Source organism: Cylas formicarius, unplaced genomic scaffold (genome assembly GCF_029955315.1).
Source record: "Cylas formicarius isolate icCylForm1 unplaced genomic scaffold, icCylForm1.1 PGA_scaffold_9__14_contigs__length_23061073, whole genome shotgun sequence".
NCBI classification, from domain to species: domain Eukaryota; kingdom Metazoa; phylum Arthropoda; class Insecta; order Coleoptera; family Brentidae; genus Cylas; species Cylas formicarius.
In genome coordinates, this window is record NW_026844365.1 from 5594901 (window position 1) to 5619296 (window position 24396).

A 24396-nucleotide genomic window follows, 5' to 3' on the forward strand; every position below is an offset into this window, starting at 1 on the left:
GAAGTTACGTTACTTAAATAATGCAGATGGGAGGAAAATAAATAGATGCGTCTAGTGAAGAAAAATGCAAGCAATAAAATTTATAAATATAGGGTATGGAGCAAAAGGTTATACCACATAGATTTAATATTACAACAAAGTCGGCAACCAGAGAATACCCATACGAAAAGCAACGTGATATGAATATTATTAAATAATAAATAGATAAAAAGAAACAGGGCTAGTTTTTCTTATAATGATAAAGAATAAAAAGGATTTAGAAAGCACACGAAGATGAGGTGATGAAGGAGAACGCAGATTTCATTCACTTTCCATAATTTTGGAGTTATAAGTATTAAACTGATAGAAAAAAATGTTTTGTTGTAGCATAATTAGAATCTAGACTATTACTTTTAAACGCTCTTTCATGTTCGTTAATGCGTTTCTTGAAGGATCTACCTGTTTGTCCAATATAAATTTTAGGACATCGTGTTTGATACATTGGAAAGTTCTGGTTTAAGAAAATTGTTGGTTTTTGTAATATATTCTGTGAGATCGATAGCTATGACTGTCTTCCCTTTTTCTGCACGTGTAAATATTATGTTATTTTCAGAAGCTTTATTTTTGATAGATTTTTTTGAGAAATTTCTTGACGTTTGTTGTTATCTATTAATGGAGAGTTTATTATATTTGCTAATACATGCATCTTTGTTTAAACTAGATTCGTTAATATCCTTATATTCCTTATATTGGACAAACAGGTAGATCCTTCAAGAAACTCATTAACGAACATAAAACAGCGTTTAAAAACAATAGTCTAGATTCTAATTATGCTACATACTTAAACCCAGAAAAACACATTTTTGACGACAATTTTGATAATTTACATACAGCCACAAAAAGTAGAAAATTAAATTTATTGGAAGCCATGGAGATTAACAAACGGAGACATTCAAATGCAATGCTTAACGATCAATTAGATTTAAATTCTCACAACAACATTAATTAAGGTTTTATTTTCATTTTTCTGTATATATATAGTAGCAGGTAGTTTGTAAATATTACATTTGATAAAGACACGGTATTGTCGAAACAATTTTCATGTGAATGTGTATAATTTCGTGAAAATCTGTACTTTTAGTTCTTATTTATTTTAGTACTGTGAAGTTAAACTCCATTTTAAAATGCTAAAGCTTTCTAAAAATGTACCAGATAAGTTTGCTATGTGTGAAATTTAGACGTAAAATTACACCCCTGTTTAAAAAATAATTCTGCCCTTATTTTAAACTAAAAATTGTGTGTGTGAAGAAAGATTCAGACGTTAGAATAATGGAACCAGATGTTCCCAATATCTGAGAATCCAACCTATTTGGAAGAAAATACAACCAGTTTTCCCGAACCTGAAGTAGATAAAAATACCCTTAATGATGTTGGTGATATATGAAGCGTCTCTCAGCAAACACAGTCATTTTCACAGTAAGAATTTGAGGATCTTTCCGAAATTTTTACATCTAATTTAACTCCCGGATTAAACAATATACTCTCACTATAGTCTCATCGATCAAAGAAACATTCTCTTTAGGACTGAGAAAGCAATACGTTAAGATATAGCATGTTTTTAAATAGCAATGTGGAAAGTTTCTCGTGTTTTCTCCCTCTTAAATAAGTCGATCAAGATCAGGACTTTGTGAATACCATGATCCAATCTGAAAAGACACAATAACACGTTTTACCACAAACTCGAAACGAAACTCAATTTTACGTGTTCGACGCGCGTTTCGCCAACCAAGTTGACATCTTCAGGAGAAGATTAAAACGCATTACATTACATTACAGTTTTACACTTTCTATACCCTGGACCGGTGTACAATTAGCTATTATACAGGGAGTAGAAAAAATACATTTCAGCAGACTGATTTCTAGGAGACATTTTTTTCCTGCACTTTTTTCATGTAACTTTCAACGTCCAAATAAATAAAAATAAAATTTGACCCACATAAGACTATAACCCATTGTTTCACGATTTGGTGAGAGTTTCTTGAGTAATCCACAGGTGTATTGACAGAGGCAATTGAAATATTCGGTGAATCTTATGTCATCCATAGCTCCAGATTTTTTGTTTCAGTGTTAAACTCTGTATCAACCTGATTTATTGTCAACGTTAGATGATTTCTGAAATAGTCTGTGTGTGTGTCTTGTGCTCCAAATAGTGTTGCGGATCTATTGGCATTACGCTTAAGTTTAGGAAGATATATCGACCAGACTACGTGATGATTTAAAAATTGTTCGGGGTGTACTGTGTGGTGGTGATGTGCGGAGCGCCCTCTATTGCCAATTGTCGGAGACGAAGTCGGCGAAGCAGCGCGGAGTGGTCAGTTCCTTTTTAGAGGCCGAATTGTGTTGACGTGCTATTTGAATGTTTATTAGATTTTGATCGGCTGGACCAGAGTCGGAACGACCGGTCCATGCAATTTGTACTTTTCTGTTTTTTCACGTTTAGTAATATACTCCGTTAGTGTGTGTATTGTTTTGGAAGTTTCTAAACTCGGTGTGCTTCGTTAGAAACACATCCATCACAACTAGGTAATCTTTATAGCTGCAAATACTTCATTTGCCTGAAAAGAGTAAAGCAGTTGAAGAAATATATGTGACAAAACAGAAGTAAAGTAAGAGATATATGTTGAGAAGAGCAGAGCTCAAATGATTGAGCGTTGGGACAGTCCTTGTGTCACAGGAAGTCCCTGTGCTAGATTTATTATTGTTGTAGACACACTGTTGCGCTCTTCTGTCAAAGTAAGACTTCATTAATATATTGGAGCTATCTTGGAAGCAAATATAATTTAGTATCCAGGAGAATAAGGCAAGACATGCATTGTGCACACATAATTTTGGATAGAGTGGGTAAGATGCGAATTGGTCTTCACTGTAAAATATCAGAGATCGCATTGCAAAAATCCGGAATCATTGTATGTATTACGAATCCATTGAAAAAAACGAAATTTCGGAATTTTAATCTTACCCGTTTCAATATAGTCCGAAAAATAAAATGATCTAATGACAAACAAAACATTGTCCTAAACCCGCGTGGGTATCAAGCAAAGGAACAACATCATCCCAAGCAAAAACAAAAGGCCCGCTCCCGCCAAAAGCAAAAATATCCCCATCGTAAGGAGAATGTTTTCGTAAAACTTTCCGAATCTCTTCTTGCAGCCATCTTTAAACGCCTGCTTCCGAGTGCAGTGCGTTACTGGCTCCTGGCAGCAGCCAGAGATCAACCGATCAGATTCTGAGTTGAGACGAACTTCGGCGTCTTGAGGCCCTTCGATTCCGCAGCACTCGAAGTGTTTCCCGAGAGCAATCGCCACAAGCAACGCTTCCGGTTCTCGCCGCGCTTTCAAATAAACGTCGGCCAAAAAATTCCTAGTGTCTTGCTTGTTGGTTCTGACGGCTCTGTCCAATACGAACGAGGAGAACAATAAGTTCAGGCAGCAGTCGGCGGCGAGTAGCGCGATGTATAACGTGGTCGTCCATTTTAGATTGAGTTTGATGATGAAGCAACCGGACGCGCATACGGCCAACAAAATCATTCCTGATACCAAGCAAAACGGGTATCCGTAGATGTCGCTGATGCTGCTGATAATGAATTTTCCTACGAGACCCAGTGCAATGAGCACGATGGCAATGACCGCCAGCATTATCTTCGCCAAAGTGAACGCCAACTTTACCGGGAAACAGAGGCACATTTTGGGAAATTTTTGACCGATATGAATTTGACAAATGACAAAATAATCGTCGATGTAGAGCGAAACGCGGGGGCAAAAGTTGTTTCGATTTAAAACTATTACACTGAGGAAATTATCATATCAGAAAAAGTTCTTTGAAAATTATTCTAACCTCGTGCAAAATTAGTATTTTTAGTTGTTTAATTAAAATGGTTAATACCTATACAAAATTCTCACCAAATGAGAGGCCCTTTTTTCTGAATGGATGATATGTACTTCCAGCTAGATCGTTCAATCGTTAACCTGTGCCTCCAAGGTCCTCTGATGTTACTAGATATTTATTTTTGGGGAGTGATCAAAAATAAAGTTTATAAAATTTAGGTTCTCAAATCGAGATTAACTTTATGCCAGAATAAGACAATAAGTTAGTATCCTAGAGCTTAGACGAATATCCAGACAGAATCTTAAAAGAACAGAAAAATGTATTTGAATAAACACAGGAGTAGTAGAGCGAGATGACATTTGATAAATTGTCATTTGTACAATAAAAATTATTGTTTTAATTATTGTCTAAAACTAAAACCAAAAATGAGAATTTATTTGTGGCGTTAAAATAATTTTTTGAGAAACTTTTTCAAATTTGTTTTTCGCGTTTAAAATTTAAATTTCGGTTGAGTATCTTAAAAAATGCATAAAACCTGTAGGACAGTGCAAAACAAATCTGTATTTATAACAAAAATATAGAAGTGTCTTATTACTAACTAACTAACCAAAACTAATGCAAGTTGCCAATAAAAAGAAATACTAAAACATTTTATGCAGTTGATATTTGACACACCCTGTCAGATTCCATTGACAGGTCCGTGGAAACCTCTCCGCGTGTTTAGACTCCTTAGACTTGTTGAACTCCTCAAAATTACTCAACAGATCCTGCTAATAAGTGAACAGGTTAGTCGCAGTGGAACTACCCTCAGAAAACCCATGCCGATATTTTTACAATGCCAAGAAAAATATCAACAGAATAGCTTATCAAAAAGTTTGCGAATAACAGATTGTGTACATATACCTCTATAATTCCTCTATCTCTCTCTCTCTCTAACATTGGAACCGATGCAATTCAATGAATTACCGATAAATAACTGATTCTGCAGTAATCAGCGAAAACACCAGACTATAGATCAGCATTGAAAATCTGGTGGAGGAGTCTGCTCAGCCATAGTCATGTTTTTGTATGTGGATGAAAACTGTTCCGTCTTTAAAATACGTAATTTTATTTGCCATTTATCATAAGCCGAAAATGTATGACGACATTTTTGACTTACCTAATACAATAATTTTAGATGTGAGGGTTTTGGTTAGTTTTGAAATGGTTTAATCCTACTGCTCTAATAACAAAATTAATTTTGTTGTAGCCACCAAAACTTTACTCTAAACCATGGTCGGTTTCAGGCAAAGCGTCAACATCATCCGGAACAAAATGAAAACGCCCATTCCCGCGAAAAGCAAAAATATTCCCATCATAAGCAGAACGTCTTTGTAAAATTTTCCGAATCTCTTCTTGCAACCATCCTTGAACGCCTGCTTTCGAGTACACCGCCTTTCCCGCTCTTTGCAACATCCAGAAATCAACAGTTCATTGTCAGAGTTAAGACGAACTACCGCGTCTTGAGCTCCTTCAATTCCGCAACACTCAAAGTGTTTCCCGAGTGCAATCGCCACAAGCAACGCTTCCGGTTCTCGCCGCGCTTTCAAATAAACGTCTGCCAAAAAATTCCTAGTGTCTTGCGTGTTGGTTCTGACGGCTCTGTCCAACACGAACGAGGAGAACAATAAGTTCAGGCAGCAGTCGGCTGCGAGTAGTGCGATGTACAACGTCGTCATCAATTTTACATTGATCTTAATGAAAAAGCAACCTAATGCACATAGGATCAGCAATAGTGATCCAGATATCAAACAATACGTGTAACCGTAGATGGCACTAATACCGCTGATGACGAATTTTCCTACTAGACCCAATGCTATGAGTACGCAGGAGTTGATCACCAGTACTAGTTTCACCAAAGGAATCACCGCCTTTACTGGGAAACAGAAGCACATTTTTGGGAACTTGACGAGAAGCTGACACTGACACATAACCCGAGGTTCTCCACAAACTTTCCGGGTGATGCATCCGGAACATGGGAAATTCCGTGTAAATTTGTAGGTGTGCCCTCTACATTTAATATCAAAGTTGTACTCTACATTTAATATCAAAGTTGTAATATAATTTTTTGAAAAGAGCGGTATGAGCTCATGTACCGAGTGTGAATAAATATAAGAGAAAAATAATGAAACTACAGTACAAAACACAAGAAAGCTAGTAATTTTAAAGAATTAATGTCCCTCCAGACTTCCAATGATTCCCGGAACCTGCGTAATAGTGCTTGATGGTGAAATCATCTGGATTTAACTCAAAGCTATCAATATGACATTGATATATTGGACTCGACACCAATGACCCATATTCTAATTTAGAGTTCCAATATTTGAGGTATTGTTGAAGTGTCAGCAAGTTCTTATTGCAAAACCCAACGCTCCTGACGCCGGTAATACTAATTGCTCAATATGAGGTATAGAAATAAGTCTCGAATCGAAGACAATCCCCGTGTCTTTAACTTCACTCAATCGATACAGTACAGTTCCATTTATTACCTAATTGAGTAAATGCATGATCAGCTTTTTGAAGCAAGTACAATATAAGCAATTAAACCTATTCTATTAGCCATTCCCATATGACATTAATGTCATTCTGACGCAGCAAGTAATCTTCGCTAGAATTAATTAGATTTTTAAATTATTAGCTACTAGGGAACTAAAACGCACGTATTGAATAAGATTGCTTTCGAAAAATCGTCACTGGCCAGCCAACTTCGTAGCGCGTGGCGCGAAGCATCTCCGTCCTGCGGACCACTACGGAACTTTCGCAAAATCGATTTAATTTAATTGTGCATGCACCCTGCATAAAATGTCCTTCCCATCTCGTCGCACTTCAAAGTTACAGCACACATCGGCAAATATTAAAATTTACCCAAATAATAGCGTAAACGAATGATATTTTTACAAATATCTCGCGCCCCGTATAATTGACGAAACCTAAAACTCTCTCACGACACTGTTTAAATAAAATTATCCAATTTTTAACGGTTTTTCATTTATCGCCAATAATTTACTCATATAAACGACACACTCTGTATATGATACAATCATTGTTCGAAGTAGAAGTTATAGCGCTGTTTTTTGACTGTTTCCTAGTTCAAGAATTTTTTGAAAATAGTAAATGGTTTTCGAGAAAATAAGTTTTTTCTGAAAACGCCGTAATAATCAATGACGTCATCGCGTCTTAGCCCCGGAAATAACGATGCAATATTGATTTTCTCAAATGTGATACACGGAAACGAAAAACGCAAATACAAAAATTGAACCAATTAGCCATATTTTTTTACGATTTTTGATTTGCGGCTAATAATTTACTCTGCAAAAGAACAATTTTCTAGGTCTTTTAGATTTTTGCCCATAATTTGGAAACCCTGTATATAATCGAAAAAATATATGTTATTGCGCTAGATCTTCTGCGTCCGCCAGTTAGAGAATTTTGCCAATCGGATGAACGATTATGGAAAAAAACATATTTTTCAGGAAGCGAAAATTACCATCTTTAATACAAAAGTTTTTGCTGTCTATACAGACAATTTCGCAATATAAGAGTGAGTGAGATCTGAATCACAGTCTTCCTGTTACAACCAATTTTCAATTTGCGTCACACCCTGTATATTTTTGAAAAATTGCCGAGAATAAAAGTTTATAGAGTCGTATCTTCTGCTTCTTCCGGTTCAAGAATTTTTTGCAGTTTTTGAAAAATGATGTTTTTTGTGGACCTGTGCACACGCGATTTTTTAGTTTTTTAGAATACTTACCGACCCCTCCCCAGAACTTATAAGCTTATGTGCCTCGTCGACGGTTAAAAAGGAGGCAAATATCAATTTTGTAGCTCCAACGGTTCGAAAGTTATTTAGGAAAAACCAAAAGACAGGAACGCAGAACGGAGAACGAACTTTTAGTTCTTATTCATTTAGTTTTCTAATTGGTTAGAAAGAATTCATATCATATAGTGTACTGTATCATAACAGAGTCCTGTTGGATTAGTTTTCTCATGGACACTTAATATTATAGCAATGGACTGAAAGAAGGGCAAATGTATCAAAAAGTATTTAAAAATATTAATAAAAGTTGTAGGTTTTCCTAACATATTTAAAAAAATGGTAATGTATATTGTGTGCTGTTCAAGAAAATCAATACATTTTAATTTAAAGTTTTTTGAACACCCTGTAACATCTAAATCGATTTCCGCTGCATATATCTTTTACGTCGTCTTCGCATAACGCTAGTATCAAATATGAGTTATGCACCTTTAAAAGTAAGAGTGTGAAAACTAGTATTTTTTTAAACCACTTAAAATATTGGAAACACCATTATTTAAAAAAAAAGTTGAAGATTTGCAAAAAAATATAAATATATAAAATATATATTTTACACATTGATGGGCGGATAGCTACGAGCATTGCCTTGATTATTATAAGCTGAGAAAGGTGAGTGAGAAACTAGTCGTTGTGTTTATAGTAAGGCGGAGCTAAAGGTTTGCTAAATGTTCGGGTTCACGATTGTGTTCGACAATTGCCGATGGGTTTATTTCTCATTGTTTTAAGGCTCTTCCTCCAATGTATTTTTTGCCGCATATGGTGTCCAAAACGGAATTTTGACTTTGATGGATCGAAGATACTGAGACACTTTTGGACAAATAGTATATCTGGTTTTAGAATTACATTTCCTTAGAAGTTTTGATACGTGGTCATTGAGGTTTCGAATGCAAGTAAGGACAACAATGACAAGTGGGGTCTTTAGGAGGTTATGATGAGAAATTTTTTGAGAAGTAGTAAATTTGGTTTTAACATTATGTTACGCAGGAAGAATACCGAAAATTAACAAAAAATTAGAATTATTTACGTGATATTAATGCTTGAGTGAAGCTATAATTTTAAAGGTAACTGTAATAAATAGGTGATATATAAAATACGCGCGATATAGTTTTATATCGTTTATTATATTGATTCATCAGACTTTGGTACTATAACTATAGCTCCCCCCGTGTTTTTTCAAGACTGGGAAGCCGATACAGTAGTGGCACGTTACAAGTAATAAATGGCGAGGATAACGGAGATGATAACTGCAAACACATTCGTTGCTAAAGATCGGCCACTGGATTCGCTTGGAACTGCGCAATCGTCAGCGAGGGATCTCGCCTCAATGATGCACTTGTACCAATAGTACGAACTCTTGGGCGTCCTTGTCCTGTTTTCGGATTTGAAATCAACGGACACCATTCCAAACTTCGATCTAGAATCAAAGCGTTTTCATGTATCGACAATTAACATATTTTTTTAATGATTTTTTTAGCTTAATTAAATACAAGACTATATAGAGGCTGATCTAAATTAAGTATTCATCATTGGTAACTTTGTTATGAAATCACCCACAGACAAAGCTCATGGCTATGAGAGGGTGCGAAATAAAAAAAAGAAAATGAAAGAAAAACAGAAAACCTGAACCTAATTAAGACGAAAAACATTTGATAATAAATGAAGACGTGAAAATTGGTGTTATTATTATTGTTACATACTCTCCAATGAAACAAATAAAACGCCATCTAGTCTAAAAGACAAATTTTGGGCTAATATTGAAAATGACCTTTTTTGTTTTGTTGGAGTAAAAAGTATACATTTAAAAAGAGCACATTTTCAGAGCTTCTACTTAGACCCTAAACTCAATTGTTTTTCTGTTGAAAATGCTACTATTTTGCTGATTTAACCGACTTTGTATCTGTATTCATAATAATGAACAGTTAATTTAAATCAGCCGGTATAATTTACTCAATATGCGTCACTGACGTCGCAAAAAGCATCTTGTCATCACTACTTGTTATAGTATAAAAAAGTTTGAGGTTACGAATAGAAACAAGTGTACTCATAAATGATATACGGGGTGTTCTATTTAAGAAATATAACATGGGCATATATGTCACATAACCTAAGATTTGTCTTATAGAACTTGGACAAAAACTATATACCTATAAAAGCAAAAAAAAAATGTTATATTCCCATAAATAAAGACCTGAGTCGCGGTCAAGATATAGTTTTATCGAATAAAATTTTATGTCTGGTTTTTTGCTTTCATGTAGTTTAAGGAATGGCGATGTGCAGTGGTAAAACATATTTCAGAGTGTACAGAGTTTAAATGGCTAAGAAAATATCGTAGGGATTCTTGACCATCAGGCCAAATAACAAGAGTATCATCAACGTAGCATTTCCATAATTCTGGTTTTAGATGGAAAGTGTCGAGAGCTTTTTTCTCACAGGCACGATGACTGGTCATAATGGAGAACCCATAGCTGTTCCCGACTTTTGTTCAAAAATTCGACCGTTATAAGAAAAATATGTTCCAGACTATCATTTTTCAATTAACTTAATTTGATTAGTTTCCAAATTCTTGGATTTTTATATGTATGAAACATTGTTGAAAATTTCAGGAATAGGAAATAGGAATAGAAATAGAAATAGGTTCCGATTTGGTCGTTTTCCCGAAACGTCAGGAAGTTCGATTCACTAATAACCAACGCAGAGGAATCCAAAAGTTTTGTAAAAAGTATTACAGTAGCCGGGGGAAGTTTTTTTGAAAAGAAAAGGTGTAGCGTATCACCATCTCGATCATATCGAGATAAATTGAACGTAGGTAGGAAATTACTTACGTGTAACCGAAACTCCATTCGAAGTTGTCCATCAAGCTCCAATGAGTGTACCCGACAACGTTTACGTTGTCCTCATAAATAGCATCCAAAACACTACTCAGGTATCCCTATAAAATAATACCAATAATAGTAATAACACATTTTTCTTTCATATTTATGTATTTAATAACTTTGAAACTATAGAGGGTATTTAAAAATTATATACAAGAGCCACTGGTAGTTCTATTAGCCTTGTAGGGCCAGTAGATGGCGCCGGTGAATCATGGCGAGCTCCAGCTGAATCAGAGATTAGGGCCCGTTAGAGAAAAAGAAGTGTGCTCACATATCTCTCTTTTTGTTTTCTTTCGCTGGTTAGATTCAGATGTTTCAAATCAAATAACATCGGGTTCCTATTATTATTACTAATTTGAAGAAACTAACTCACCTCAGTGTACTCTATCCTGTCAGGATCGTCCAAACTGCTGCCGTCGTCTGCCCAGCCATTTTCCGTAATAAAAATCTCCGGATGTCCGTAGTTCTGATCCACCCAATTGATCATTTTTCTCAGACCCCACGGCACCATGTGGTTCCAAGTCGAAACTTGTGCTTCTTTCCAACTGGAATTGTAGCTAGTTGTGATTCCCTTATCTAATGTGTAGCTGGAGTTCACGCCGATCATGTCGTCTTCGTAAGCGTAGCTCACCAGATCGGTGGTGTAACTGAAACGATGGTAACGTATGGGTGACGATTACACCAGTTGGTAGAAATCTTAGAGACGTCAAAGCAAAATAGCATAAAATGAAATAGAACCCTCCAAATAATAGTAATATCAATATTTTGTGGAGGTATGACCTTGGAGTATACACCGCCTAAAGGTACGCTCGTTTATGGGCGCCAGGTTATAGTATAGCGACATTTTGTATTTCGTTTGGCTTGTGTTATTGTTTTAGCATGTTTGTAGTATTTTTACACTCCAATTCTTGTTGTGCAACAAGCAACAAACCTCCACCAATTTCTACTCACTCTAGCTATTCCTATCCGTATATAGTTCCCGCTTAAATCGCCTCTTGTAATTGTTGAAACAAAAGGATTTTATAAATGAGTTCCGGAATCTGTAGACATAATTAAAGCACTTACATCTGCTCTTCTCTCTAATAATTTCCATATTAGAGATATTAAGCGTTCCATCACATTGTACACTTCACCTTTTATTTAGTCTGAGGGTGCGAATATCTTGTGAAAGTCAGAGACAGGATCTGTTCGATCTAATTTTACCACCAAATGTTAGTTGAAGAATCATGAATTCGAAAAAGTGAGGTAATTTATTTATCGGGGATAACAAAAGCTGATCATGGAAGAGAAGAAAATGACATACAGGAGATAATAGCTAAGGGTGTAAAATGGGTGGACTGTCTCACCTACTGAAATCAAAAAATATCTCAAAATAGTTATTATAAAGATAATTTATAGAACAATAATAAGGCCCGTAGTTAGACGTGGACTAAATTCAAAAGAGCGGCAATACCCGAAAGAAAACTTCCGGAAAGAAAGTGAACGAAGTATGGGAATGAAAAACAACTATACGATTAACCATCTATGACCCATATAGTGAGAGGTGGTTAGGGCATATAATGAAATTGGATGATACCAAACCAACGAAACAAACTTTGACAAGAGGAATTGTTGGAAAAAGTAGGAGCGGCAGACCCAGGATTAGCTGGGTGCATATAGAAAAGAATGACTTAGAGGAACTAGGAAAAGAGGACTGACGGAGACAAGTCATGGATAGGAAGAAAGCTGTTCCAGAGGTTGACGAATTAGAGACCAGAAAAATTTTGTTCTCCACCGCCAAGTTAAGTTCACGGTTCTATCGCAGTTATAAATTTATAGTGGACCTAGTCATAGCTACTATTGTCTTCTTCTAATGTCCTGTAGTTCTGTAAAGCCATAAATCACTCGTAACTATAAATATCCTTAGTTATAAAATTTTGCACTACTGCCTCCCAAGTACCTCTTCAAAAGGCATCATCCTGTTGGCTTTTTCAGAGCTTAACAGAAACTGGCTACCATTCTACTCTGTAACTGCTAAAATATCTATATCTCAAATATCGTCAATTAAGTGAAGGTGTAAAGCTTATGCAAAAATTGGACTGTAATATGTTTTATTATAGGTTTCATCCTAAACGGGAATTATACTGTTGAAATTTGCATTTTTTATAGAAAAATAGAAATAGAAAAAATTACGTCCGCCTGTCCTGAAAGGATATTTACCTCGTTATCTGAAAGAAGAGAGTCATAATCACAATGTTTGTTTTGTACGTCTTCCATACGTTCAATGTATATTTGATATTGCGGGCTATAGAGCGTTAGTCTGAAGCGAAAACTTTTGACTGTCTGACAAGGCAACGCAGGTTAAGCCCGGCTTGGATTCTCAGATAGTTAGCTAAACAGTGAACCATCAAACCGGCTTTAAAATCATCTGCGACGAAAAGCATTCCACAATAAGTGAAAGAGTTTTTTATTTTATTAATGTATATGTTGGAAAATATAGGTATGATATTGAAGTTTGCGGCAGGTAATCTTCATTAGATGGCATTCATTTCCATGTCATATAACTTTTCATTTCTTTTTGCCCTTTTTTCTTACGAACTCTACAATCTCAGAAGTTATCCAAGTGTTGACTACAATAATAAATAAATAATATAATAATAATAAATTTTTTGCCCAAATCTTATTGGCCATTTTAATGAAACTCGTGAAAATTGAAAATTGACAAATGAAAGACTGCTCATCGAAAATATGAGGCTTTGGTGCACTCACTGATTCAAACAGAAGAAATCTGAGGTGCCTTTGATGTACTTGATCTCCTCCTCAGTGAATTCCGGCAATCGGGATTTCGAATAACCTTCCAGCTTGCTCCTGTTCGCGACTCTGTCTATCATGAGTTGGGGCCAATTTCCCACGTAGATCGGGTTCGCATAGATTCCCATCTACCAAAAAAAAATATTGCAATTAAAATTTGGCAATCCGTCTCTGTCGCACGATCAAGCAGCATGCTTACCCCAAATTGCAGGCCTAGCTCTTGAGCTTTCATGTCATCGGCACTGTCGGTCGCCGGCTCGTTCCAATTAACGACAAGAACGATAGATACTTTGCCTGGAATAAAAAAATTGTTGAGCATTTTTCAAAGAAACTAAACTCCTGAATTGAAGATGTTGAAAGATTTGGGGATAAGTGATAAATCTGGTTTTGATGTTATATTTCTTAAGAACTGTTGATATGTTGTCAGTGACGTTTCGAATGTAAGGAAGGCCCACAGTGACAACAGTGGGGATGTGGTGAAGTGTATTTCGTGATGGCACGCTTAATATCTCTAATGTGGAAATTATTACAGTGAGGAACGTGTAAGCAAGATAAGTTGTTAAACGATGATTTTTGGTTAATTGGAATGACCCAATGTTAGGTTTGATTTTCTATTAATAAGATAGATAGATAGATACCCTTAACATACGACGCAGAATTTAAGTAGTTCCGATTCTGCAGAATCCGATGACCTTCCTACAGAATAGCAGTACCAAGTCGGAAATAACTAAATTAAGCCGCAGCTTTTGTTGCCTGTAGTGAATTTCAATATTTTTCATTTTTTCATTCAGATTGTGCTTATTTATAAGTTATTTGTTCTGGCTTTTGTAGGATATACGAGACTACTCAGACTATTCGACACTATTGGAGTAGAAAATTTCTATTTCAGTCAGAGTAGAAATCGCTTTGAACTTTCATAATACTAATGGCTGTCCACCTGGAGATCGTATCTCCTTGAGAGACTAATACAGATGTCTCAAGAAATCTTTACTCCAGGAAGCACTTTGTGCAGCGATTCCTAAAGTCCCATAAATATGATGTTAAGATATTCAAATTGTATAGTGCCAAAGGGTACCCATCTACCATCTACTCCGGTGAGGAGAAAAACGCTGGTCCGAGCATGCCCATTAAAATTGTTATGTGTCTGTCAGAAATTAGACTGTGGAAGAACTGGCAACTATTATGCAAGTTTAGATGTGGCTAATAAGTTATTGGATAGCAGAACGCATCTTTTGGGAACACTTCCAATGAATAGAAACGAAAACCAAAGGAAGTTACTCCAAAAAAATGAAAGAAGGGGGACAGAGTTTGTAAATAAGACAACATGGATGCTTTGCTTTTGTCAACCAAACACGCAGATACAATGACCCAGTTGCAAACCAGAAATGAAATCGTACACACCTAAGGCCATTATAGATTAGAATAAAGTTTAGAGTTCGATTGATCTTTCAGATCAAATGGCTAGCTATAACTCAGCACTACGCAAGTCGCAAACAGTAATTGAGTCCAACCATGATTAATGCACACTATCTGTATAAAAAACTAAATGGGTCGAAAATTTCTATCATCGATTTCCGAAAACAAGTATATCAACAAATGATGGAAAGATGGAAAAAGAAGGACGTTCACATATATTGCTGAAAAATTATTGTTTAAATATTGTATAAACTAAATATTTAATTTTCATTTATTTGGATATTACTTGCTGAGCATAAAGTTTTATATTGAATACAATATTCCTTAATATAAAATATATACTAGATGTCCACAACAATGTACACCATCCATAAAAAAAAAGTTTTCAATTAGAAAACTGAAAAATTCTTATTGTTAGAGTATGGCTGTTAACGTGTTAAGTGCCTAGAAAAATCTCGCAGGCATTTTTGGGAGTGGCTTCAAATAACAACAGTATCTCCGGAATACTCAGATTGATGGTGGACCGCCAGAGAGTGAAAGACAAGGATGAAGATAAATACAAAGAAATTCAAAGAACCATGCGAAAAGAAAGACAAGACAAAATGCTTAGAAAGAGATCTTAAAAAAAAAACATGATAGCTTCAACATGCATCGTAGGGCCAAAGCAGTATGGTGAGACATTTGGAAGAAAGAAATATATTTGAACTCTATTCCAGGATGAGAGTACTGACGTCTCAATAATCAACGCCAAACGCGGACGAAGTGTGTAAGACACTTAAACAAGCTTTAGGGCCAGATGACGTCCATGCAGAATTCCTGAAACTTACAAACCATTCTAAGACTAGTTAAGTGCTATGTCTGGTCTGTGCTCTTGTATGGTGCCGAATCCAGGACCTTGGCGGAAATATCCAGAAAGAAACTTGCAGCCTTTGCAGACGAATTCTTAGAATTTCCTAGATTGATCACGTTTCCAAGAAGACAGTTTTGGAAATGCTTCAGAAATACACCGAATATAATGAGAAACCAAAAGAGATGGCCTGCTTCAGTTGAGACTCCAAGGAAAGATCTTGAGAAGAGGATCTGGAAGATGTAGAATCTCCTGGTTGAAAAGCCTTAGAACTTAGTTTTCCCTGTCAACATGATGATTATTCACAGCAGCAGTTATCAAACTTCAGATCGCTTTGCTTGCCGCCAACATCCGGAACGGATAGGCACACCAAGAACTTTGGTTTTAATTGGAAGGTGTTGAGGACTTTCTTCTCAACTTCCATAACAATATTTGCGATGACCGGTGATGATGGCTGTTCCCGATATATCGTCATAAATTCGTCCCAGTCACGTTTTCATTCAGATGAGGAGGTTGAGTTCCAGATCCTCGGATTTCAATATCTCGCGGAATACGGACTTTAATAAAAAGGGAATCTAAGTCGAAACTAACGAGAATATCGTTTGGATGTCATGAAACGGTTTTTAATTGTTCAATAAAGTGAAAGCAATTAAATACGAATCTGTCACATTTTCGTGATTTGTGAGCCTTATGGAGTTCTGCAGTGGATTCTAATGGACAAACAGCTTCAATAGTTTTTATGGTCATGTAGGTCACTAACCCAGATTTTAAACACCTAACATCTGGTCTTCTCTGTAATAATTTTCACATTAGAGATAATAAGCGTGCCATCACAAAACACACTTCCACAGACAATGAGTTCAGAAGCAACCCAGCAGTTGCCACTGTGGTGGAGGAGCATAAAGCAGCCCTAAAACTACGACAAATAAACTCCAGAAGTTTTGTAAATAGTACTTTCGGCTTGTTTAAACGGTATTAATTTAGCTAATAATATTTGCAATCCTCGCGCATACCCACCGTTTTGTTTGTCCCTAAACTGTTCGTCGTAGATGTGGTAAGCTTTCGCGTGGGCCTTCAAAATGGTTGCGCTGCACAAGTACGAGCCCTCCGCCTCGAGGTCGTAACCCGGTGCGAAGTGGGAATACTCGTTGTTAATGTATCCCATCAGGCAAAAGCTTTGAGGTTCGTTAAAGGTGGCCCACATCTTGACGTAGTCGCCGAAAAGCTCGAAAGCTACGGTCGCATAGTCTGCGAAATAGTTAACCATGAGTGGGTTGCTCCAACCCCCCAGGTCTTGCAACGGCTGAGGGATATCCCAGTGGTACAATGTCACCAGAGGTTCGATGCCGCTCTCGTTGAGGAGCTGAAAAGATTAAGATAGATTAAAGTAATTTTCTGGTTGCTTCTAGGTTTCTGCTTCACAATAAAGATTATAATTATGTTAAAACTCTATACTACCCCATTATATACCGTATAGTACAAAATAACACACTGTGAAGATCTCGATTATCAAATATAAATTTACGACTTTCATTTTTAAATCTACCAATTGTATTTATCAGTCTTATTTTAAATGTAGGACTATCATACAATGTAGGCCTAAGATGGTGAACATTATTTCTGAAAAATATAACAACAAACTATATAAATGTATACCGATCGAACATCACTAACCTTTTCCATCTAGGGAAGATTTGTTAGAAATGTGGATTCTATGCTGAGCCATATTTAATGCTCTCAATGCAGTGTTGTACAGACCATAAGAAGACTGCAGGGTTACATTTCATTCCAACTTCATTACTGACGAACTGCATTGATAGACGACACGGTACATGTAAAAAATGTAACTCTAGATGCGGTATCACAAAATTTAAACTGATTGTTGCACAAAAGGAGTTGAAAACAATTACAAGTTCAGCTTCATGAATTGGTGTGGGTTCACTGCAAAATATTTTTTAATAAAAATATTGTAAATGAGGCAAGGCATGCTGTAGTAACTGTTTGGAAGGCAGCTCTCCACTCAATCAAGAAAATTGAATCACACAGAAAAAATTATAAAAGAATACTGGGAAGAAGGGAATACACTTGATATAGTGGTATGGTCTGTTCATAGATATAAGAAAGTGACCAATTGCTTTTGAATGGGATTATCCAAGGGTGGTCATTAACATACAACCCAACATGATTATTACCTAAAGTTTCGGAATTTAAATTCAGGTAAAATTGTGGTCCGTAATAAAAAATAGTTTTATACCTATCCGTGTTTAATATTCTTTAGTTTGGTATACTACTTAGTTTAAGTTTATTAGTAATCATTCTATTCTTATTCCGTGTGTAATAGAGCGTGTGTTGTTGTATGTGCGAACCCAGTGTATCTCAAGAGATACTCCCGTCCAAATGTAGAAAACACTATTCCATTGTGACTAAGGAAGTTATAAACAATGGTTATTTGACTCTCATTGGACGTGGTGCCAGCAAACAAGCATCTTTAGAAGAAACAACATCAACTGTATGGAAAATTGTGAATAATCCCATTTCAACGAGGAAAAAAAGAAGCGATGCTGACATTTTCTCGAGTGTAGATGAAAGTGATCAAGATATAATACGGCGTAAAATTGTGTTAACTCTAATATGTGCTTTAATTTTCCGACTTTTTTGTTATTGATTTAATTTTTATTGCATGGACAGAGTTTTAGGATAATAGTTTTACCGACTATATAAAAAAAAGTCGTCAGAACAGCAGAACGAACTTTACCTTCAATAGATTCAGGTAATAATCGACGCCAGCCTGGTTGACGTAATTCGCTGTGCCCTGGGGAAGGATTCGGGACCAAGAAAGGGAGAATCTGTAGACGCTCACTCCCAGTTCCTTCAGAAGTTCGATGTCTTCCTTATATTTGTGATAGGAATCGCAAGCTACGTCGCCGTTACTTTTATCAGCGATGCTGTCCGGGAAATAGTGAGTGTAGTGGTCCCACGTGTTTTCCCCTTTTCCGTCTGCGTCCCAGCCGCCTTCTATTTGGTAAGCCGCAGTTGCGACACCGAATTTGAAGTTTTCGGGGAATGCGTTGTCGTTGAGAGCCGACGCGCTGAAAACGAATTGCAGAAGGATAAGAAGGGTAAGAAGGGTCCATTTTGATAAATTTGATGACGCGTAACGAGAATTACAACAACAAGCAAATAAATTAGAACATTAAATGCTCAGATTTTCGCCGATATTTATTGTTTTGTGACAGCTGTTTCGCCAACACCAAATACAAAACATGAAAATGTTCTGACATCTATACAGACTGGCCTAAATTAAGTGTTAATTATTGGTAACTTTCTTAGGTGTAGAACAAAGAAACTAGTATCATTTTTTCCATTGATTATGATGGTATAATAATAATCATAATAAATTATTTATTTCCTAATATAATTAATTAACATTTGAATTTGCGATAAACAAATCATAATAACATTTGTGATAGAATGCATAAGGAGTATGTTGCAACTTGTGTAAAATTAAAACATCTCAAGTCCAATTGCACTTGTACTGCTAAATAGCTGGTTTAATACCAATGAACTCTTTTTGGATGTCCAAAAAACAAGTGTCCTAATATTCAAATGCCCACAAAACAAAAAAGATCTCTCTGTGAATGTCTGATCGGGCAGGGAGGCCGCTGAAATAAAAAAGCACGCTAAATTTTTAGGACTAGAGCTCGACGAAACCCTCTCTTGGGAAACTCAATGCCAAAACTGTTTTGATTGGAAAGTTCATGATATGCTCACATCTATCCGAGATTACTCTGTGATATTCCCATTTAGGGAAATTCAAGTCATGCGACATTTGTTTTGAATTCCCAAAAAAAGTCCCAAGGTGTATTCCTGGAGTATCGCCGGATAGTCCGTGCAGGCCCATCTTCCCCGAGTTTATAATACTGGCTTTAGCGTGTATATACATATTAGAAATTTGTTTATGGGTATATAAAAATAAAAATACCTTACAAGAAAACGGAGATTTCCACGACTACAATACACCTAACAAAGACTGTTTCCCCATAAAAAAATAGACCAGAATTTTCAAAAAAATATTTTACGAACACCGGTATTTGAGTCTTCAATAGACGGTTCCCAGAGCTAAAGAGCAGTAATAATGTAAACATTTTTAAATCCAAACTAAAGTTTTTCCTCCTAGAAAACTGGTTTTATAATTTAAACGAATATTTTACCTATTAATGGTTGTCATTGTGCTCTGTCATAAATTTTTATTATATAAATTTTTTATGTAATTTTCTGCCCCATATTACACTGATTGTATTCTTAATATGTGGGATAATAAAGATATTATTATTATTATAAGCTTGAGTTGCGGATCTCGTGTTCTGCCTTAAGTGTAATAAGTGATCATTAGATATGAGTGTTTCAGCAAATGAATGATAGTTGCTTTATAGTATAGTCGAATAGTGAATACCCTCCAAAAAAATAAAAAACCGGTGATGTCAGTGAATGTATTCGTGTTGTTTTGCGAAAATGTACCCAAAAACTAATACACAGAAAAATGTTATGCAATATATCAGACAATTTAAATACTACGTGCTATAACCTACAATTAAAATCACATTTATAATTTAAGTTTCCCAGAGAAATTTTGCATTCCTTTCGCATGAACTTTGGTCGTTTTTACAGTTTTTATATTAATATCTTGTACGATTTTCAAACATCCATGTCCCATCAGTACAAACAAAAGAAAACTGAAGGTTAGGACCTGCTTGGATGATTTTCCTTCCAATTACAGTCTTTTTATTTGAATAAACTACTTATTGATCAATTGTAAACTTTGCGTTTGTGTTTGAGCCATTTTTTGATCATAACATCGTTCTACCAACGTTTTCGCCCGACCTACGGATTCAAAGTACTTTTCCTCAAAATTTTCACGTTCACTGCCCTTATCCTCGTTCGGATCTAACAGTTCTAACTCCGATTGAACTTTGTTAAATGCACGTAACGTTTCGCCGATTTGTTCTAGCCGCGAAATTAAATTTGCAATTTTGTCATCCGTGAATTTGCTGAGAAATGTCGAAAAACGAGTGAGCGTTGCTTTGATTTGACCACGTTCATGTATCAAATCTTTAATTTTTAATGTGTTTTGTTGTTCGAAGGCTTGTGATTCGCTCATTTTCGGGTTTTTGTTTACGTTGCTTACACAAACCGACAAATGCTAAGGATGATTGAATTGTTTTTTCATGAAAACCATTAGGTTGAAGGACCATAATGTGTGGGATTCCGATGAGTGACCCGTGCTCTCGTTGCACTCGATTAATCACTACCCAAATTTCTTGATAAACGATTTTATTTTATTGATGAAAATAAATTACATTTTCTAAAGAAAACAAAGGACTAACATTCTTTAAATTAATTACATAGCCCGGTAGATGAATGCTGACTCTAGCACCTTTCGGCGACTTCTTGCCAGAGAGACTCATCCAACTGTTTTTAACTGCGCTCCGTTCGTGTCAAACACACTCGTGAATCAAATGCCGTTTACCGCACTGCGCCTTTGTAGCACTTTGGAAAATGGAGTTTTATTTCGCAACCACTCACAGCGATCTAGAGGAATGTGCTGATAATTCGATTATTTTCAATTATTGGCTACTAATGCATATGATCTATCTAATTTTCGAACATTGGAGTAAAACATATACAGGGTCTTTGGTTTGAAAACAGAACAAGTACAGCTTATCCACATATTAACATTCTATACATTTTTGAAATCAGGAGAAAAGGATTTTTCGTCGTAACGTACAATATATACGGAGTGCTACTGGTTCTCAAGTTTTGAATTAAAAGTTTCTTTCGGTGACATAAAAAAATAACCCCGTAGACAATGCAACTTTTCTAGAGTGTATAGTTAAGTGCTCGAGATAAAATCTTATTGTTATGAAGCAATCGCTATGAGGTGTAATTGCGTGAGAGATAAAAGACGTAAACTGAACTTATTATTTTGGAGCGCACCAATTATCAGATAATTGAAAAAAAAATTACAAATGAGCGAGTTAACATTCCAGATATAGGATTCTAACAATTCTCCCCCCCACACACACCTGCCTACGGGAAAATTATGGACTATTTCTCCAAAAAAAAAGAATATATATTCTGTAGAAATCTTTGGAATTGCTTAATTTTGAATACTCAAGGTCATATACTAAACGCTGCATTTATTGATACAGTATTGCCAAATGTAACAGCATATAATTATTTCGAGCTTAAGGCGCATTAAATAATAATAATAATAAATAATAATTAATTATTATGCCACTAAAGCAATGATTATAATTTTTTTATATCATTTGATAAACATATTACATATTGATGACTGGTATTTTATTCTTTAATAATAATTTAATCGTTTTGGTTGTATTTGTCGGCAATGAAATATTAAAGATTAGACTTCAAGGTTCACGCTCAAGTGTTATTTGCTATGATTTATGCCGCGAGACAAAGCAGAAACAATTTTTACGTGATTTTTTGCTGGGAGTAAAATTGCCGTCCACATATACTTTATAGTATGTTCAATATGAAAACTAGTCTATGATAAAAACTAGTCCATCAATTACACATGACGTCTAACTTCATAAAACTCCTTCTAGTGGCAATAACCAGAACAGAGCGTCTCTCGGTGGTTATTATAACCGCCTAATATAGAAACTAACCAAAACTAATGTTAGGGAACTAGGAGAGCTAGGAGCTGGTACTCAGAACCGACTAGCTGTAAATTTATAGTGCAGGATAGATAGAGATACTGTAGGAATGTTTCAACATGATAAAATGCGCCAAAAGTCTCGGTTATTGTTCCGTTATATAACTCACCTTAGAAGGAAGTTTAGAAACAATAAAAGCGGCAACATGTTTAACGGATCTAAGCACGAAACTTCGTAAAGTGGCAACAAAACGATTGTTTTATACCAGCGGGTATCAAGAAATCGAAAACAGCACTCATCAAACGGTGATAATGTTTACTCGGACTAGATTACTTGAAAACAATATGCGTTATTCAGGTTTCTTATTTTTTGACGGATCCGTAGATGTACACGACATCAACATCACTTTTTGATGTTTCAATTGGCTGGGAGCTAACAGAGCAAAAATTGTACGGCTTTTGGCATTTGTACGTTGTGTCATAAATTGTAAAAAAGGGTGCGACTGGCGTCTTAGTGGATGTCCGATAGATTATTTCTTTCCAATTTTTGAGAGCTGCATTTTTAAAGCATCTTTTTGCCAGTTGTTTGTAAGATATATTACTTTTCATTGTGTGTGTGTACAAAAAAAAATTGCTAAAACAGAAAATTTTAAGTCGTTCAGAAAATCGTCAGAAGGTAAAACTCCAAAGAAAAAATACAAAATCATGGATGTTAATGATGATACTTTGACATCAAAAAATTGAGTGTAACTAAGAGGATTGCAACTTAATTATATCAAAATATTTACCGTTTTTTATGAACTTTTTTTGTATTGGAATGACTGACCCAACATAAACAGGATCATAATAGTTAGCGAATAGAAAATAACTATAAACAAATATATTTTTTTACCAAACAACAACCAATCATCATTACAAGAACAGGTTCGCTAAAATTAATCATATTTAACAAACAAAACAACTGAGAGTATATTGACACATTCATCATCATTATCCACATTAAAGTATTCATTTGCAAAGCTTGCATTCCCAGAACTGGATATATATAAACCATACTATGTGCTTCATCGCGATAACAGATACTTTGATATCAGAAAGGTAACAAGCAACTTAATTACGGCGAACTATTCCTTTTTTTTCTCATGATTCGTTTTGGTACCCAAACGATCATCAACTGAATATTACTCACAGGTTCATATTGAGGCATACTGTTACAACGCCTGCAATTTCCAGGACTAGACTTATAAACCATAATATGTGCTTCTAAAAAGGTGCCAGACAATTTGACATCAAAGAAAGAATGTAACGAAATGGCTTAGACTTACCAAAACTAAGCAAAACTAACCAAATCAAACCAAAATATTCCATGTTTTTTTTATGGTTCATTTTGGTAGATAAATGATCATCAACTAAGGATTGCTGACGCATTCGTTATCACTAGCCATATGAAAGTATTCACTGACAACGCTCATATAGTTTGAATTTCCAGAACTAGATTTATAAACCATAACATGACAGAACTTTGACATCAACAGAAGAATGTAACAAAGCTAAGAAGATGACAATGTAATTATCCCCAAAGATTCTACGTTTCTTGTTCTGATAATTCACTTGTATACCCAAGAAGAATTGCAGAAAATATTTAACGGATACAATCCTTTTCGCTTGAGCAAAGAAAATCCTTATGTCTATTTTCTGAGACTTATTTTTTTTTTAATGAAAATCTGAGAGCGTACGGTTATATAAATATTTATTATTATTTATTATTGGCAAGATGTGGCCTGCGAAACTGCATGATTTAACTCGACTAGATTTTTTTTTATGGGGAGATTAAGAGAAAATATATTTAAAAGTAAAATTTTCCAAACCAAAGCAGAATTAAGGTGAAATGTCAACCAAGCGACTGCGGCGGCGCCAGGCAGAGATGACCCTTTATTAATTGAACATTGTAAAAATGAAGATATAAAAGATAAAATTTTGATGCCAACAAAATAAATAATTTTAATCGAAATTTATCTAAATAAACAACCAAAATTAGTGATAAAATTTACGAATAATATTTATGTATTATTAG

At 35.4% G+C, this 24396-nt stretch overlaps 3 protein-coding genes across 3 annotated transcripts; all 3 read right to left on the minus strand.

The window, feature by feature from the left end:
• Nucleotides 1-3053: 3053 nt before the first annotated feature.
• Nucleotides 3054-3722, minus strand: LOC132707680 (uncharacterized). Its single transcript, XM_060679604.1, has one exon. It carries the CDS (start codon nt 3720-3722, stop codon nt 3054-3056), a length of 669 nt encoding a protein of 222 aa, XP_060535587.1.
• Nucleotides 3723-5129: 1407 nt separating this feature from the next.
• Nucleotides 5130-5834, minus strand: LOC132707682 (uncharacterized). The gene has a single exon (XM_060679605.1). It carries the CDS (start codon nt 5832-5834, stop codon nt 5130-5132), a length of 705 nt encoding a protein of 234 aa, XP_060535588.1.
• Nucleotides 5835-8827: 2993 nt separating this feature from the next.
• LOC132707670 (myrosinase 1-like) lies at nt 8828-22586 on the minus strand. Its single transcript, XM_060679593.1, has 8 exons — nt 22493-22586; nt 18399-18732; nt 16661-17006; nt 13580-13674; nt 13339-13508; nt 10964-11237; nt 10540-10646; nt 8828-9131 (listed from the first exon to the last, which is right to left on the minus strand). Exons 1-8 carry the CDS (start codon nt 22528-22530, stop codon nt 8924-8926), a joined length of 1572 nt encoding a protein of 523 aa, XP_060535576.1. The 5' UTR covers nt 22531-22586; the 3' UTR covers nt 8828-8923.
• Between the last annotated feature and the right edge of the window lie 1810 nt (nt 22587-24396).